The sequence below is a fragment of the Geotrypetes seraphini genome, chromosome 6 (assembly GCF_902459505.1).
Source record: "Geotrypetes seraphini chromosome 6, aGeoSer1.1, whole genome shotgun sequence".
NCBI classification, from domain to species: Eukaryota; Metazoa; Chordata; class Amphibia; order Gymnophiona; family Dermophiidae; genus Geotrypetes; species Geotrypetes seraphini.
In genome coordinates, this window is record NC_047089.1 from 135,867,573 (window position 1) to 135,887,460 (window position 19,888).

Here is a 19,888-nt window from a genome sequence, read left to right on the forward strand (position 1 = left end):
CTCCATCTTGTTCCTGAGCAAATGTCTGTCTTCTAAAGTGACCCCTCAGATCATGGCTAGAATATTAGCTTTTGAGGCAGCTATTTTAAACCTACCCATCTTACGGGCTGCTTTTCCTACACGGATTTTTAGATGCCTAGTTCCTGGCAGGTATACTGAGAAACTGGCTCCTCCTTGAGCAATTCCATTTATATCTCACCTGGTTTCATTCTTCTCAATCACGGTTTCACTGTTTTAATTTCTATTTCCTGATTGTTGTGTCTAGACCAGTGTTCTTCAGCATTTTGACACCTATGGACCGCCCCCCCCCCCCCCCAGAGGAAAAGAAACAAATGCATTTCTTCCTGAACAGACAGCAGATGTAAATCACATTCCCCCTACCGTTGTTGTCTCCCTCCCTCCATGCTGTGCCTTACCTTCTGGCCTGCCCTCCCGGTGTTGTCTTCGAGCTGGCTCCCTCTTCCTCAGTGCTGTAGTGCACAAAGCCGTGGGCAGCGGCTCATTGTGCATCCCGTGCCTCATCTGGGAGCCTTCCCTCTGACATTGCGACATCAGAGAGAAGGCTTCCGGTTGAGGTGCAGGACATGCGTAGGAGCCTCTGCCCACGGCTTTGTGCACTGCAGCACTGAGGAAGAGGGAGCCGGCCCGAAGACAACGCCGCATCGATTGCACCGTGGACCGGCAGCCGAAGAGCACTTTCTGGGGCCCGATGCACGTGTCGGCCCTGTGGACCGTCAGGAAATTTCTGCAGACTGGCACCAGTCCACGGACCGGCGGTTGAAGAACACTGGTCTAGACTATAAGCTTCAAGAGGCAAGGAATGCTTGTTATGGGTTTCTGTACATCAGTGTGTATACCTGGTAGTGCTTTCATATGTAAGAATAACTGTTTTCATATGTAAGAATAACTTTTTCAAAAATGCATTATAATATCCAGTACAGATGTGAATTCAAGTTTCTTCTTCGTTGAAAAATAAATAATGCTATAGGAGCAAGACTGCAGCCTTCACAGACTCCAGGATTAGAATCATGAATGAAGTGATATCCGGAATGAGAATAATAAAGATGTATGCCTGGGAAGAATCATTTGCAGACCTTGTTTCTTCTATAAGAAGGTAATTGTGGTACTTAGCTTTTTTTACATCTCCCTAGCCTTCTGATTTTGCTAGCTAATCTAAAATGGTAATAAAATGCTTTTTAAAAATATAAAGTAGATGCAGCCTTAATTTTAGACACAAATTTACCTAAGGAGAGCGGTTCATAGACAAAATCCCGGAAGACAAAGGCGCGCGCCAATAACTGAGCGCAAGATGGAGGCGTGTGCCGAAGAAAATGACAGTTTTTAGGGGCTCCGATGGGGGGTTTTGTTGGGGAGCCCCCCCACTTTACTTAATACAGATCGCGGCGGCGTTGTGGGTTGTTTGCGGGGTTGTAACCCCCCTCATTATACTGTAAATTAACTTTTCCCTGTTTTTAGGGAAAAAGTGAAGTTTTCAGTAAAATGTGGGCACACTTTCATTCTCTTTCAAGCACCAGGAAAAAAGCATTTTGCTGATTGTCCAGCTCTTTTAGTGTGAACCGCCTAGAACTTTTGGTTATAGCGGTATAAAAGAATAAAGTTATTATTATTATTATATATGCAAGCTTATTAAAATGCTTCTATTGAAATGTTGTATGGCTCAAAATTCCACAGGCTAAGCTTAATGAGAAGGACTTTGAGCTGTACCCTTTTAGGGTCTTAGTGAAGGTTCTGGTTCTTTTTTTCTATCTTACTACTTCTGACTGAGTTCAATAATGACTGACAAGGTGGCAAGGCATTGGTGCCATGCATGTTTCTGTTCAGAGCTGAATGGGTTATAACTTATGTGGATGAATTTACTAAGCTGCATTAGCTGTTGAAGGTGGCTTGTTTTGCTTCAAAACATTTTATTTTTTTCATTAAGCATTATGAATAAAACATCCCAGAACAAAGCTTTTGTTAGTTAATACAATATTTGATAACAGCATATAGTATCTGCAAAAAGCAGTAAATCACATAGTTGTTTGTTCTGGAATCACAGAACAAGAAGATTGGGTAAAAAATAACATCATCCACTAACATGCTGAAACCTCTGCCATCTCATATTAAATAGAAAAAAAAAAAGAGAAAAGGAGACAAACAATATATAACAGCACATTCTTCCCATACATATCCCATACATATCCATACATATATATGGGAAGAGTATAAAGAGGATCTGATGAGAAAATTGCAACGGAGGCTTTTACTCTGTTCCCAGCATTGCCAGATAAGCATATGATGGTGATGGGGGGTGGTGTTTCATTTTGAGACTATTTGAAAAGTTTTGGGTGGAATTTTTTATGCCTATGATAGAAATGTGTGATGCTGCCAAATTAAATTTAAGGCTTTTTTTTCCACCTTTCTGTTTGAAGTTAAGTCTCAGATGATTAGCCCTTCATTTGACACACTATATTTTTTTAGTGAATATATTATGTTAATTTAGGTGACTCCTTTATTGACATATTAAGCATACTGTGATGCTTGGGGCCTAAGGAAGTCCTTGATTGGCCATTGTTTGATGCACGGGGAGGGGCCTTAGGGGAGGGTGCTACCTAAGGAAGTCATTGGCTCAGGCACCTTGGGCTCCTCCCAAGGGAGGAACCTGAGGCACCTGAGCTAATCAGGGCCTTAGGCCCCTCCCAGTGCATCACATGATGCTCCGGGAGTGAGGCCTAAGGCCCACAGTGCATGCCAAGAGCTGGAGAAGCAGGAGGGAACGGATGGGAGGGAGAGGCTGATAGCAGAAGGAAGTGGGCATCCTTCCTGCCGGGGGGGAGAGGTATTTGCCAGCAGGAGAGAGTGGGCATCCCTCCTGACGTTTAGGAGGGGGGTTGGGGGGCGCTGCCGCATTTGTGTGTGTGTGTGTGCAGTGCTGTTGCTGCCACCGTGTTTGTGTTGGGAAGGCCAGGGACCATGTTTGTGTTGGGGCTGTCAGCAGCAGTGGGGGTGGGGTTATTTTCCCATTTTTTTTTAATGGGCAGATATTTTGCTTGTGTAATACACAGCAAAATATCTATGCCATTTAAAAAAAAGAAAAAAAAGCCCTGACAGCAGTGAAGGGAGGCTGCTTCTCCTGCCACTACTGTCAGGGCTCTGCCCCGACTCAATCACTCATTTGCACCTTCGTGCAAATCATTTGCATACCAAAAAGATAGTGAATCAATCACTGTTTTAAAATCGGCAAGGAATTGGCTAACAGCGTTTGAATTGCTATCTTTAGTGAATCTGGACCAAAGGAAATTGTTTGAAGTTACATAGCCATCACGAGAATGTCATATGAACTGGTAGGGATGTGGATTTATTAGTGTGCATTTTGCTCATTAGTACTTCTTATAAAAATGTAGCACACTTAAACAAATTTTTATTAAAACAAATGTGTGAAACGAACTGAAAAACAGTTAAATATTAGGTGAAGTGTTATTGAACTGTGAAATAACCACAAATGTTTGCTGTTTGCAAATTCCTATAATGTATAGGGCTAGGCCCCCCCCCCCCCTGAATTGTTCACATGCGAATGTTTCAAACACAAGACCTTACATTGAATGTCTGAATCATGATATAGAGCAGTGGTTCCCAAACCTGTCCTCCAAACCTGCCCTGGAGGACCCCCAGGCCAGTCGGGTTTTCAAGATAGCCCTAATGAATATGCATGGAGCAGATCTGCATTCCTGGCATCTCCATTATATGCAAATCTCTGTCATGCATATTCATTAGGGCTATGTTGAAAACCCGACTGGCCTGGGGGTCCTCCAGGACAGGTTTGGGAACCACTGATATAGAGCTATAGAAAGATACTACAAATCAGTGTAGACCAGCATCTTATGTATAAGTAATTTGGTTATGTGTAAAATTTGTGTCTGTTGTAGGCAGGAAATCGCCATGATTCTGAGAAGCTCCTACCTGCGGGGAATGAACTTGGCATCTTTTTTTGCTGCAGGCAAAATTATTGTGTTTGTGACCTTCACGACATATGTTCTACTTGGCAATGTTATCACTGCAAGTCGGGTCTTTGTTGCAGTCTCCTTGTATGGTGCTGTGAGAATTACAGTCACTTTATTCTTCCCATCAGCTATTGAGACGGTGTCTGAGGCTATCATCAGTATACAAAGAATCAAGGTAGTTGAGGAAAATACTGAAAATTTATAGAATCTATTATTTGTGTAATGCAGTGCCTTTTCCTTGTAATGTTTTGCATTTGCAGTGCCTATAAAAATCCAGTGCAGACTTTGGGTGATTAAGGTACAGCTTTGAGACCACACAGGTTTATTTTTCTGAAAATTTCTCATTTGTTACAGAATACTGGCATAGTTTTTGTGAAGTTATTGGATGGAGTTATTTACTGGTAAATATATATATATATATATATATATATATATATATATATATGCGTGTGTGTGTGTGTTTTCATTCTAATATTATAAACCTAATATGTTTTATTACGTTTAAATTTCAAATGCATTAACAGATATGAAGAGCAGAACAAATACTCTGTGGGGAGTGTGTGATGCAGTAGTTAGAGCTACAGCCTCAGCACTCTGAGGTTATGGGTTCAAATCCTACACTGCTCCTTGCGACCCTGGGCAAGTCACTTAATCCCCCATTGCCCCAGGTACATTAGATAGATCGAGAGCTCACTGAGACAGTCAGGGCAAAATGCATGAGTACCTGAATGTAAACCACTTAGGCCAGGGTTTCTCAACTTGCGATATGCCTATCCTAGGGGGTACGCGGGCTGACCGCTGCTCACCACGCGCACGATCATGCTGCCGCCTGCTGCCCATCTGCTCCATTTATGTGTAAACAGTTTTTATTGATGATAAATCCAACAAACAATAGCACATACCAACAGCACATAATGCTTTTCAACAGAAAGCCAGCAAACAAAGATAACGACAAAATATCATCAAGTTTTACAATATCAAGCAGAACTCCATCCACCCAACCTCGCACAAAGTGCAAAAGAAACCTCTCGAAATCCCTTATCCCTTCCGCTAAGCCTTCCCCCCAAAAAAACAGGAACTAAACCTCCAACCCCCCCCTTTTTCCAATTCCCCCCTCCCCCCATGACCACTGCACAAACCCTTATTTATGCTCCTCATCCCCAACTCCCATAACCAACCCTGCTAACGTGGCCTAGGTGGATGAAACCTAGATACAGCTGACATTGTATGTGCAATACAGTCTCCAAGTTTAAGAAAATAACTGCTGGTACGTGGGGGCAGCCAATGAATGTAGAGACCCCCCTAGACAGTAAAAGTTTTTAGAGTGTTTAAAAGTGAAATTCAAAGCACGAAATTCCAACAACGGCAGGGTATGTAAATGATTTCTCCAGTGCCAAAATGAGGGAGCCTCCGCCTGTGTCCAAAATTGGAAAATACACTTCTTACCCAAAAGGCAAGCCTTCAGGACCCAGTGCCGGACTCCCTTACCCCTAACCTGCAAAGCTGTTACCTGCCTTAACAGTATCTCACCTGCAAAACATCCCCCAAATAAAGAAGAATCACCTTCCAAAAGCCTATAATAACATGGCAAATCCACAGCGAATGAATAAAAGTGTTGGAAGCCTCCTTGCAGCATTTGCAAAGATCCGAGACTATCCCCCCCCATTAAGTAATGATGATGTTGGGAGACATAGGCTCGATACATTATACAGAAGTGACATTCCCTTAATTCCGCCAATATCATCCAAGTGGGAATTAAACGAATAAGACAGAGAAATTTGTCCCCTGGCAAATCTGCGCCCATGTCTGCTGACCATTTGTCCAATAACTCCGGAAACAACCGTGGGGGCAACCTCTGAACCAATTTTTTATATAGTAGGGATATGGACAACTGATCTACTTACTCAAGAGAGAACAACTCATCTAAACATCGAACCACATCGCCTGAGAACAAGACACGGGGTAATGACCTAATATAATGATCTAATTGACAATGGGCAAATACTGCTGGCCAAGACCCCCCCCACATACCCCCAAAAGAGCCCACCGGGCACAACGTGCCCTTCTCTGTCAAAACATGATGAAGAAGCATAGCACCACATGATTCCCATGTCCGAAAAATGGCCGAATCCATTCCAGGAGGAAAGTCTCCATTCCCCCGGAATAGTAAAAGATGACTACAGTGAGGGTCAAAGCCCCCCCATTTAGCAAGCTCCTTCCAACAGTCCTGAGCGGTTTGAAAGATTCCTGAGGAGCGAATGTGGCCAGGAAGCACTCGCGGCCTGGCCTGCAACACATAAAAGTGATGCCAAGGGGTACAGCAGGCACGTTCCATCACCTAAGAGGAGAAGTGGGAGGTATTATTATACCAATCCCCCACATGCCTAAGCAAGCACGCCAAATTATATAATTTTAAATCTGGAATCCCCATGCCATCCCTTCGCCAGTTCCCAAGCAACTGTGAGAATCGCATGTAAGCTCTCTTCCCCCCCCCACCAACAAAAACGTGCCACGACCTGATGTAACAAGTTCATCTGCTCTATTTAATTACCTCCTACAACTCCGGGAAGGGAAGGGCCAGGTGTGTGCAGGCGCGCCTGGCCCTTCCCAGAGTTGTGGCAGCAGCAGGAGGTAATTAAATGAAGCAGGTGGGTAGAGTGTGGCGGCGGCAGACCGTGGGGGAGGAGGAATCGGAGGTGGATAGGCAGGCTTCGTTACAGCAGGCAGGCTTCGGCATGGCAGGGAGAGAGGGAGGCAGGCATGATTCAGTGCAGCAGGCAGGGAGGAAGGACAAAGGCTGGAAGGCAGTGAGGGGGAGGAGGCACAAACTCAGGACATAGGAGGGAGGGAGGAAGGGGGCAATAACTTGGGACATAGGAAGCAAGGAGGGAAGAAGGGGTCATTAACTTGGGACATAGGAAGGAGGGAGGAAGGGAAAAGAAAGGGGCATTTGTTGGGCCTCAGTGTGTGAGTGAGAGGGAAAGAGATGGTGCACATGGGGAAAGGAAGAGGAAAATTGAGCATAGAGAGAAGTGAAGTAGAGATGCATGGGGAATAGAAGGATGAGAGGGAGAAATGTTGGATATGGTGGTGGAGAGGGAACTGAGGGATTGAGCAAGGGACATTGACGCCATTTGTGAAAGCTTCAGGTTTGAAAATAATTCTACATGTAAAATGACACCAGCGCAAGGTTTTAAAATTATAACCAGGATTTATTGAATTATTGTTTCTATTTTTCCATTATTAGATCAAAAGAACAGCATAATTGCTTACGTTGCGCTCATGGGAGATCATCATCGTGGCCAAAGGCTTGCCTTCTCACAATGGTCTCGTTTTTCTATCTCATTACATTCTATTATATAACTTTTGGTTTAGTGACATCATCAAGTTTGACGACCAATAACATTTCTATGGGTGGTCTTAAAGTTTAGACAAAGAAACATTCCTCCATGTTTAAAAGTTATACAAAGTTTTCAGAAAATTACTTTTGATTTCTGAATTAACATTATAACATTCAAGAGAATCTATAATTATTAACATGGTGCTGAGAAATTCTCAGCCGTAAAGGAAAAAACTCTTCCTAAGCTGACAGATTCAAATTGCATGGCCTTACACAGAAACCTTACTCTGGAGGAAGGGGGGGAAATCCCCCTCTCCTCTCCCTGAAGCGTGGGCTTCCAATGCCCCCCTTCTTCCTATTCTTGAGGCTGACTCTAATTACTTCCAGATGCTGCCTTAGGATTTTCCTTTGTGTTTCTTCAGGTTTAAAATATATAAAATATGTTTTTCAAAGCAACACAGTCATACACTTCAATCCAATCATTCACTCTTTGCTTGGCCAAGCTTTCATTCATTCAATAAATCATAATTTTCATTCAAAACTACATCCAATTCAGTTTGAGACACGTTATATCTCAGTTTGGAATATGGAGTCTAATATGCTCTTCCTAACTGGCCTAAGCACATCTGTTATCAATTAGAACCACGAGGCTAAAGGCGGGAAGCTGAACAAAGAACCAGAGAGGACAAAGAACAGCAGGGAACCAAGATGGAGTTCTTAATATCTCTATGCATGTATGTTACGCTTTACCTAATTTCCTCTATGATCTGGCTTAATAGCAAAGTACATAAAGAGAATATTATTATTTTTTTCTTAATATTTATCTATAGTGTGTTTTTCTGGCCTTGGCTACATCTATATTCAGATTTTTATTCACCTGTTTTTCCGTACGCTTCTATTTGGGCGCGGTCCTTAACTAACACAGATGTTTGTCTAACTAGAATTACCCAGAATCATACGAAAAACTGGCCTTTTGTAGAAAAACATCCACAAAAATACTGCACTATCACCCTAACATCCATTCCCATTTCCGTCCCATTACCAGCCACGAGCCACTACTCAGGGATAGATTGAAGAGGATGCAAGGGGGAGTAATGTTGGGCATAGTGATGGAGGGAAAGATGCGGCATGATGTTGGTGAGGGGTGATAAAAGGAGAAATGGGCATGGGGCTGGTGGACAATGGTGAAAAATGATCTGGGTGATGAGAGAGGATGAAGAGTTGGATTCATGGAGGGACAAAGAGAGATGTTGGTTGGGGAAAGGAATGAGGTCTGGAGAAGAGGAAGCATGCAGGAAGCAGAAAGAAAGAAATATTGGATGCACAGTCAGAAGGAAGTGCAACCAGAGACTCATGAAATCACTAGATAATAAAGGTAGGAAAAATGATTTTATTTTCAATATAGTGATCAAAATGTGTCAGTTTTGAGAATTTATATCTGCTGTCTATATTTTGCACTATATTTGTCTATTTTTCTATAGTTGTTACTGAGGTGACATTGCATATTTTAGTCATCTGCCTTGACATCTTTGAACCCCCCCTGAATATAAATGATAATTAACATTTTTGCTGTGTATAGTGTGCTTTGTGTTTAAATTTTGTGGTTACCATTATGTATTAATAAGATTATATTGTGTGTATATGAAAAATGGATGGAAAAATTGCATTACAATTAGTATTATTATAGAGGTGGAGAAAGGGGCAGAGTTTGGGCGGGTTTGGGTGGGGGTATTCGGTTGGTATTTGTTAGGCTTAGGGGGTACTTGGCTTGAAAAGCTTGAGCAACACTGACTTAGGCAATAAGTGGTATATAAATAAATAAATAATCTATCTAGTTACACCAAAATGGGAGCATCTTGAACATAATTATCAAGAGCAATCTAACAAGATAGCAGGGATACAGCTTCAAAATATTTATCTTACCAGGAATCCCATGTAGCAAACAGAGATGGGGAGGGACAGCAACAGTACAACTTCAGGAAGCACAGAACTTGAATCCTGGGAGTTGGAGTGCACATCCTGTTCTCCAGTCCAGCAGCAGATAGGCTTAGTCTGTCAATTAGGCTTGGGTGGAGCTCTGGAAGTCTAGGAGCTATGCTTGACTTATAAAAATTCTTCCTTAAAGAAGATGGCAGAAGGAATAGACAGCTAAAATCCAGGGCTAAAGGATCCTCGCCAGAAGCAGATTCCTGAGGGTGAAGTTACCCAAAGGAAAAAGAAGCCAGAAGAGATGGGAGAGACTTCTCTTGGAGTCTTGGGAGGATTTAGGACTCAGGGAAACTAAGAACCTGCACTAAGGGTGAGCCTTTTTGAAATCTTGCCCAGTATGGAGTGTTGAGAACTTACTGTGTTTAGAACTGCTGGTCAAATGAAGGATAAGGGTGGTGCTTTTCATAGGAGTTAAGCTTGGATCCCAGTTGGGGAATCAAAAGGAAGACTCTTGACTGGGAAGAATTGTACTTAATTTTACTGTTAAGAAGCAAATACTTCAGATACTGTTTGGTTAAGAACATAAGAATTGCCATACTGGGACAGGCTGAAGGTCCATCAAGCCCAGCATCCTGTTTCCAACAATGTCTAACCAAGGTCCCAAGTATCTAGCTAGATCCCAAGTAGTAACACAGATTTTATGCTGCTTATCCTAGGAATAAGCAGTAGATTTCCCCGGGCCATCTTTTTTTTTTTTAAGTTTATAAATTTTATTGAACCATATGAAGCAAAATACATTAAAAAACCTCAAACAATATTGCACCATGCAGTAGCTAAACATCAGAAATGTACAACCAACAGAACACCATGGGTTCCACTAATGATGTACTGTCATTCTTCAGTACATGGCTAAACAATGACTCCTAGATAAATTCTACAAACCTAACAAAACAATTTCTAATGCATCCCCTACCACTACCCAACACCCCCTATTCCACCCCCCCCAATAGGAATAACAAGCTCAAAATAGTTGGTAGTGTGAATGCCAGCAATATATGAGTGGTAAGTTGGATTTCAAATGTTGAGGTTGATAGCTATCAAATCTGAGAAGATTATTCCTATCGGTGTCCTTACGGTGTAATGTTGTAACAAATTTCCCACCCACAAAAGTAATGGAAATATCCAGAAATGGGGTTGTGTGGTTGTCAGTAGACAATTTAAATTGCAAATTGGAATCACACTGGTTTAACTCCTATATGAATAAGTGCAGGGAGTCCCCAGAAGCTGTCCATACCAAGAAGATGTCGTCTATAAATCGCTTCCACAGCCACACACACTGGTATCTCGCTCCAAGTATCAGATGTTATGTTCTTTTTAGTTTCTAGAGTAATCTAGTAATTCCTTAAGCTACTGCTTTAAGTAATCTAGGATTCTTAATTGTGGACTTGAGAATGATCAGTCAATAATGTTACCTTAGTTGCTTTTCTTTTTTCCTTGAAATTATGTGGCTGTATCAATCTTTTCTGTACAAGATAAATCTCAAAGTTATAGGTGGTTGCAGTTGAAGCAGGCCATTCAGGAAGGGTTCCCTGACTGGAAAAATCTTAAAAATCAGTATAGTTTGACGTTCCTGTGCTTCCAGGTGAATTTCCTGGGTCACCAGGCCACTCAGTGGTATAAATTAATATCTGGATTTTTGAATAAAAAACCAAAAACTGGTCTTCGTGACATTTGGAGCATTGAGATAAAGCATCATATTACTGTGTCTCAATGGCCATGAATCTGGTCTTGGAGGTTGAGATGTACGATGTCTGCATCTATGAGACAAACGTATAGCATAGTTCAGCACTTGGACACACACAACTTGATGAAACCCAGTCAACATGGATTCAGGAAAGGGAAATCGTGTTTGACGAATTTACTCCAATTCTTTGAGACCGTGAACAAGCAAATTGATAGTGGAAAGCCGGTGGACATAATATACTTGGACTTCCAGAAAGCATTTGACAAAGTTCCACACAAAAGACTTCTCAGGAAACTACAAAGCCATGGCATAGAGGGAGATATACAAAGATGGATAGGCAAATGGCTGGAAAACAGGAAGCAGAGAGTAGGCATAAATGGGAAGTTCTCAGACTGGGAGAAAGTGACTAGTGGTGTAGCCCAGGGCTCGGTACTTGGGCCGATCCTTTTTAATATTTATATCAATGACCTGGAAAACGGAACATCCAGTGAGATCATCAAGTTTGCAGACGACACAAAACTCTGCCGGGCAATCAGATCGCAGGAGGACAGTGAGGAACTCCAGAGCGATTTGTGTCGGTTAGAAAAATGGGCGGAGAAATGGCAGATGAAGTTCAACGTGGAGAAATGCAAGGTAATGCATTTAGGCAGTAAAAATAAGGAATACGAGTACAGAATGTCAGGTGCAACTCTGGGAAAAAGTGAACAGGAAAGGGATCTGGGTGTACTGATAGATAGGACCCTGAAGCCGTCGGCACAATGCGCGGCAGCGGCAAATAAGGCAAATAGAATGTTGGGCATGATAAAGAAAGGAATCTCGAGTAGATCGGAGAAAGTTATAATGCCGCTTTATAGGGCAATGGTCAGACCCCACTTGGAATACTGCGTCCAACATTGGTCTCCCTACCTAAAGAAGGATATAAAACTGCTGGAGAGGGTGCAGAGACGAGCAACTAAACTAGTGAAGGGTATGGAGAAACTGGAATATGAGGATCGACTTAAAACACTGGGATTGTTCTCCCTTGAGAAAAGGAGACTGCGTGGGGATATGATCGAGACCTTCAAAATACTGAAAGGAATCGACAAAATAGAGCAGAGAAGATTATTTACATTGTCCAATTTGACACGGACAAGAGGACATGAAATGAAGCTAAGGGGGGCAAGTTCAGGACTAATATCAGGAAGTTCTGCTTCACACAGAGAGTGGTTGACATCTGGAATACTCTCCCAGGGGAGATTATTGCGGAATCGACAGTCCTAGGCTTCAAAAGCAAACTAGATGCATATCTCCTTGAGAGAGGCATATAAAGATATGGTTGGATATAAAATAATATTCAATATCCAATATTTCCCACTAATATTCAACTGTGGATAAGGTAGTAACAATACTATTAAGAGAGGTAGCCTCAGTCATGGAGCCTACGCGTAGCCATTCAATGACTGGGGAATTCAGCGTAGCTGTACTTGCTCCTTTAATCTCCAATCATTGGCCTCACTCTCATTATCATTAATCAAACTTACTACAATTCAAATCCTTATTATTATTTCTTATTTTATTTTTAATATATAAACCCTTAAAATAATCTTCATACACTCCCTATCACTTCCTATCATTCATCCTTATTCACATGTTTGAGACTACACTATCTTTATTTTTTATCTTTATATCTTTATAGAATTCTTCGTTTCAACGTTATATATTCATTAGATAGTGGCTTATACCAGCCTATATATCAATTAAACAGCACTTGTATTTCATAGCTAATTCAAGCCGACTTATCTTTAAAGCAGCATTCAACTTAAATCAGCACTTGTATTTCACGAATATAGCCAACGTGGCCAGCGTTTCGTGGGCGAAACTTCACGCTCACTGCATCAGGGCCAAATTATTTTGGAAACAAGATGTGCTCAAAGTGCATTTAGTTAGTGGTCCCAGTCATTGAATGGCTACGCGTAGGCTCCATGACTGAGGCTACCTCTCTTAATAGTATTGTTACTACCTTATCCACAGTTGAATATTAGTGGGAAATATTGGATATTGAATATTATTTATATGTTTTCCCATTGGGGATCTTTATATAGTGGATATAAAATAAGCCAGGTGTATACCTAGCAGGGCCTCCGCGTGTGCGGATCGCCGGACTTGATGGACCGAAGGTCTGATCCGGAGATGGCGCTTCTTATGTTCTTATGTTCTTGTTACATAGAGCGTGTTGGACTCCAGTTAGATTACAAAAAATAAATAGTTCCAAGTCTAATAGATGCTAGTACTGCCATCTTGAACCTGGGACATTGCATCATTTATTATATTATTGTCCCTTGATACTTCAATTTTGGAGATCCATTTGGGATCAGGTAAACAAAGTAATGGAAAATCCAGTGGCGTTAACATATGACACTGTGCAATTTGGCACTTTGATGAGAACTAAAAGCCAAATATCATCTTATAATAATAAACTTCTCTTTATTATGACAGGGGTTGCCATACAGCTTATTTTAAGGAATTGGAAAAACTGGGATAGATTGAACTATACCTTTTGGTGGGAGTCTGTGCCATGTTTTTAAAATGGAACGTATTATGGCTATACAACAGGGACATTACAAAAAGTTTATGAAACTCTACTCCCCCTTGCTGCAGACTCTCACACACCAACCACCCCACCATGAATCCATCCTTCTGGATCCTTCTCCTCCTACTCTGCTCACCCCTCTATCCTTCCCTCTGTCTGAAACCTCCCTCCCCCAACCTACTCGACCCCGCAAACACCAATACCATCTGCCCCGGACTCAGAATCCCCACACTGATACGCACCAGAAATTCCCCTCCCAAGAAAACCCCCCGAAAAGTCAACCAAGATTCCCTAAAGACCCTACCCCCTGCCAATCCTCTCAACACTGTCCCGGACTCTCTCACCCCAGTCCCGACACTTTATTGCAACGCCAGATCCGCGTGCAACAAGACCCAAATCTTGAAAGACCTTCTAGACGAGCTCGACCCTGGATTTCTGTGCATCACAGAAACATGGATCGCCAAAGACGACCTATTCACACAAAACGAACTCCTCCCCCACGGTTACCAAGGCCTCTTTTCTCCCAGACCCAATCGAAAAGGTGGTGGCCTGGCACTCCTCTACAAATCTTTCTTCGACGTTCAGCTCCTTGAGACGGGCACCCATCCTCCTCTAGAATATTTGCTTGCTTCAGTCAATGACGAACTCCGCACCCACCCATTGGGCATCCTATTAGTATACCGGCCACCCACCCCTTGGGCAAAATCTTCAAATCTCGTCTATGAGACCATAACAAATGCCTTCCTTAAATTCCAGAGACTTCTGATTGTTGGTGATATCAATCTCCACCTCGACGATACAAATAACAATGATACATCCGAATTCAACAACTTCCTTACCTCTCTTGGCTTTCCCTCACCCACCCCATCCCAAACCCACGAAAAAGGGCATACTCTAGACTTCACCACCTTCATTGATCTTACCACCTTCAAAACCTCAACCGACGACACTCGCTGGGAACAAGTCCCTTGGTCAGACCACTTCCTAGGGACTACCTGTCTCCCCGTCTTCATGTCACATCTTGACTCCCCACCCCACTCCTCTCATTCCATAACCTACCGCAAAAAAACCTCGAGCAACCTATTCTGGTCCAAATTTCTCAACAAACTCTCCTCCAACCCTAGACCTATAGACCCCGAATCACATTGGCACAACTGGACCATCCTCTCCGAGTCCACCTACCACTCCCTTGCCCCATTAACCACCAAAACCATCTCCTATCCCCGAAAGGCCCCCTGGTACCTACCCCTTCACAGAGAATTGAAACAGAAGTGTCGCGCTTTGGAGCGCAAATGGAAAAAATCCAAATCCCCCTCTGATAGACAGACCTGGAGGGCTAATATTAAATTTTACAATTCAACATTAAAAAAAGCCAGGAAAAACTTCTTTGGAGACAAGATCTCCAGATCCAACAACCAAATCAGTGCGCTGTTCAACATCTGGCGCTCCCTAACTACAAAAAAGGACCCGTCTTTGCTTCCGCCATCTCTATCAGCCGAGGCCCTTGCAAATTTCTTTAATGAAAAGATTACCACCCTAAGATGCTCCTTCCCCCCCTCAGTCTCCTACAATTCCCTGACCTCTACTGTTCCCAACTGTACCTTACCGGTATCCATTCCTGCCGACAGATCCTGGACCACCTTCGAGCTTGTCTCTGAACCGCAAGTCTCCAAACTCTGTCTCAAACTAAAAACTTGCAAGTGCATTTTGGATCCTTTCCCCTCCTACCTATTCGAGAATATCCCTACACAGGCCATTGCTTCCCTCACCGAACTTATAAACTCTGCCCTAACATCAGGCCTTTTCTCCCCCGACATGGGACACATTTCACTGTCCCCTCTACTGAAAAAGGCCGACCTCGATCCCTCCATTCCATCAAATTACCGGCCTATAGCAAATATCCCTCTCCTAACCAAGCTATTAGAATCTATCATATCCACCCAACTCTCATCCTACCTAGAACGATTCTCTATCCTCCTACCCCACCAATTCGGCTTCAGACCCAACTTTAGCACCGAATCCCTCTTGGCCTCACTAATTTCTAAGGTGCAACAACTCCATTCTCGCAACAAATTTGCTGTTCTTCTTCAATTCGACCTCTCCGCAGCCTTCGATGTCGTTCACCACGACATCCTACTCTTCCAACTCTCCGAAATAGGCATAAGCTCCACAGTTCTGGATTGGTTCTCGAAATTCCTACGCTTCCGCTCCTACACCGTTAACACCAACGGTTCCTCATCCCCCGCCTGGAAGCCAAAATGTGGAGTCCCTCAAGGCTCACCCCTCTCCCCTATCCTTTTCAACATCTACATGTCCTCTCTGAAACTCCTTCATTTATCCCCACTAGAAACTCTCTACTCCTACGCCGATGACATCCTCATCCTCCTCGAAACCGACTCGAACCTCTCGAACCTCGCTGAGAACATTTCCACATGTATTATGAACCTCCAATCCTGGGCCCAATCTGTACAAATGAAACTGAATGAATCCAAAACCAAACTACTTTGGCTCGGCCCAACCTTAGACCATTTACCCACCTCCATCCCTCTATCTTCCGGCCCCACTCTTCAGCTTGAGTTCTCAAGCAAAGTCCTTGGCATCATCTTAGATTCCTCTCTCTCCTTCAACGATCACCTCAACTCCCTAGTAAAAAAATGCTTCTTTAGCCTCCATATGTTGAGGAAAGTAAGATCCTGCTTTCATCACTCTCATTTCGCCATCCTCGTTCAATCCACCATCCTTTCTAGACTGGACTACTGCAACTCCATCTATATAAGCCTGACAAAGAAAAACCTCCATAGACTTCAGCTAATTCAAAACGCCGCGGCCAAGCTTATCTTCGCAAAAGGCAAGTTCGACCACGTTTCCCCACTCCTCTCCAAGCTTCACTGGCTCCCAGTTTACTCCAGAGTCCTCTATAAATGTGCCTGCATAGCCTTCAAGATTCTACATGGCGTCCTTCCTCCTGTTATCCCACTCTTCTGGAACTCCTCAAACCCGCTCTCGACTAGATCCTCCCAAAAACTGAAACTATCTTTCCCTTCTATAAAAGGTATATCCCGCGCAGGAAAACTTGGAACATCCCTCCCCTTTAGAACCACAGAACTCTGGAACAACCTTTCATCCCCGCTCAGAAATTCTAGCTCCTTCCAATCCTTCCGCAAACACTTGAAAACTTGGCTCTTTTCAAAAACCTAATCACCTCCCGTGCTCTAGTATCCTGTCCCCCTCTATCTCCTCAGTCCCTCTCCTATATCCTTTCCTTGTAGTTCCTTTCCTCTCAACCTCTGTAAACCGTGCCGAGCTCTGCGCACGCGGAGATGGTGCGGTATACAAACCTAAGGTTTAGTTTAGTTTAGTTTAGTTTAGTTTAAGATTTAGGAGCCATTGACAAAATTTTGCAAAGAACGATTGTTGATTTTGCCCTTTGGTCATACACGTCCAGGGTGGGTGGGAGGGAGGATTGGGAAATATTTTTTAAATCTTTAATTTGAGTGCAGTTTTTGAATATGAGTATGGGGGGGTGATATATCTATTTGTCATAGATTACAATTTGATTGATTTTAAGTTCTTTTATAGTGTAATATGATTGTATAATATGTTGCACTTATGTATGACTTAAAAATGAATAAGATATTTAAAAAAAAAAAAGATTCTAGAAACATAGAAACATAGCAGAAAAGGCCAAATGGCCCATCTAGTCTGCCCATCCACAGTAACCATTATCTCTTTTTCTCTCCGAGAGATCCCATGTGCCTTCCCAGGTCATTTTGAATTCAGACACAGTCTCTGTCTCCACCACCTCTTTTGGGAGTCTATTCCATGCAACTACCACACTTTCTGTAAAAAAGTATTTCCTTAAATTCTCCGGAGCCTATCACTTGTTAACTTCATCCTATGCCCTCTCATTGCAGAGTTTCCTTTCAAATTAAAGAGACTCGACTCATGCGCATTTACATTACGTAGGTATTTAAACGTGTCTGTCATATCTGCCCTCTCCCGCCTTTTCTCCAAAGTATACAGATTGAGATCTTTAAGTCTATCCCTATACGCCTTAGGATGAAGACCACATACCATTTTAGTAGCCTTCCTCTGGACTGACTCCAACCTTTTTATATCTTTTGAAGGTGCGGCCTCCAGAATTGTATACAATATTCTAAATGAGGACTCACCAAAGTCATTAATGCCTCCTTTTTCCTACTAGCCATACTTCTCCCTATCCAACCTAACATCCTTCTAGCTTTTGCCGTCATCTTTTCAACCTGTTTGGCCACCTTAAGATAATCATATACAATCACACCCAAGTCCCGCTCTTCTGTCGTGCACATAAGCTCTTCACTCTCTAATCTGTACCATTCCCTTGGGTTTTTGCAGCCCAAATGCATGATCTTGCATTTCTTAGCATTAAATTTTAGCTGCCAAATATGAGACCATTCTTCAAGCTTCGCCAGGCCTTTCTTCATGTTATTCACACCATCTGGCATGTTTACTCTATTACAGATTTTCGTATCATCTGCAAAGAGGCAAATCTTACCCGACAACCCTTCATCAATATTGTTTATAAAAATGTTAAAAAGAACAGAACCTTGAGGCACACCACTGGTAACATCCGTTTCCTCAAAGCGATCTCCATTGATCACTACCCTCTGTTGCCTTCCACTCATCCCATCACTTGACCCAGCCCATCACTTTGGGATCCATCCCGAGTGCACTCACTTTATTTATTAGACGTCTGTGTGGAACATTGTCAAAGGCTTTGCTAAAATTTAAATGCACCACATCTAGCGCACATCCTCTATCCAATTCTCTGGTCACCCAGTCAAAGAAATTGATCAGATTTGTCTGACAAGTCCTACCTCTAGTGAATCCATGTTGTCTCCGGTCCTGTAATCCACAGGATTCCAGAAATTTGACCATTCTTTGTTTTAAAAGTGTTTCCATTAATTTGCTTACCACAGAAATCAGACTTACCGGCATGTAATTCCCTACTTCAAGTTTCAAGTTTTATTAGGATTTGATATACCACTTATCAAGGTTATCTAAGCGGTTTTTACAATCAGGTACTCAAGCATTTTCTTCCTTACTTACACTTTTGTGGAGAGGGACCACAGCTGCCCTTTGCCAGTCCTCTGGTACCACTCCTGACTCTAGAGACCCGTTGAAAAGGTCAGTCAGCGGAGCTACCAGTACTTTCCTAAGTTTCTTCAGCACTTAGGATGTATGCTTAATAATTAATTGAAACTTGATAAATAAAATATAAAAAAGAAAGTGCGGTATCCACATCCCACCCTGTTTCTTCTGCTGATATAGCATTTTACGCTGGACCTGTGGGGCTTTATTTTTCCAAATATACTGAAATAGCTTCCTTTCCAAATGCTTGAAAAAGGAAGCAGATAAAGGGATTGGCAGAGCTGAGAAATAAGTAATGCAACTTAGGAAGTACTATCATTTCAATAGCATGGAACCAACCCAACCAGGAGATAGTTAAATGTTTCCAATGCTCAAATTCTTCATCTATTTGCTTTATGATAATGGGAAAGTTCACTGTATAAAGGCCAGATAGATTCCGAGTAAGGTTAACTCCCAAATAACATAACGAGCTGGAGGCCCAACGATAAGAAAAGGAAACTAGTTTATTCCCCCTCTCTACTTCTGTAAGGGAGAGCTCCAAAATCTCCGATTTAGTAACATTTACTTTAAATCCCGATACAGTTCCATAAACGTCTATAAGCCTGGTTACTGCCAGTAAGGATTTGCACAGGTCCGAGAGAGTAAATACAGTACTCCCCCGATATTCGCGTGGGTTCCATTCCAGGAACCCCCACAAATGTTGAAAAACTGTGAATACGGTTTTTAGCAGGGGAGACAGGAGAGGGCAGCCGGAACACACCGGTGAGTGAAGGAAATCACTTGCGGTATGCTCCGACTGCCTCTTTCTGTACTAAAGTCAGGCCTCACCAATCAGGAGCTGCGTGTCAAAGCATGAGGCTCAGAAGCTGTACTTGGTCTAAAAAAGACTGAATCACCTCCGGAGGGATATCCTATTCTGGCATACAGAGGGTTTGATAATACTGGACAAAAGCTTGTTGGATGTGTGTTGATGTGGTTCAATGCACCTCCTGTACATCTACAATGTTAGTGATATAATTGTGGAGCCATCGCTTTCGCAGGGTATGTGCTAATAACTTCCCAGCTCTGTTTGCTGTTTTGAAATATTCCTGTTTGAGAGACTGCCAAATCCAAAGCTTGCATGTCTAGGTGGAGCTGTTTATTGGCAGGGCCTGCCTCAAGGGACAACTCCAATC

At 42.7% G+C, this 19,888-nt stretch overlaps 1 protein-coding gene across 13 annotated transcripts in view; it reads left to right on the forward strand.

The window, feature by feature from the left end:
• ABCC4 (ATP binding cassette subfamily C member 4) overlaps positions 1 to 19,888 on the forward strand; it is a 627,262-nt gene that overhangs the window by 123,710 nt on the left and 483,664 nt on the right. For all 13 annotated transcript variants that reach the window (XR_004539971.1, XM_033950379.1, XM_033950382.1 and 10 more), the window contains 2 exons: positions 989 to 1,114; positions 3,927 to 4,176. Coding sequence is in view for 12 of the 13 variants with exons in the window: in XM_033950379.1 (XP_033806270.1) it covers positions 989 to 1,114; positions 3,927 to 4,176 (376 nt within the window). In the remaining variant the exon portion in view is untranslated. The remainder of the gene's footprint in view (positions 1 to 988; positions 1,115 to 3,926; positions 4,177 to 19,888) is intronic.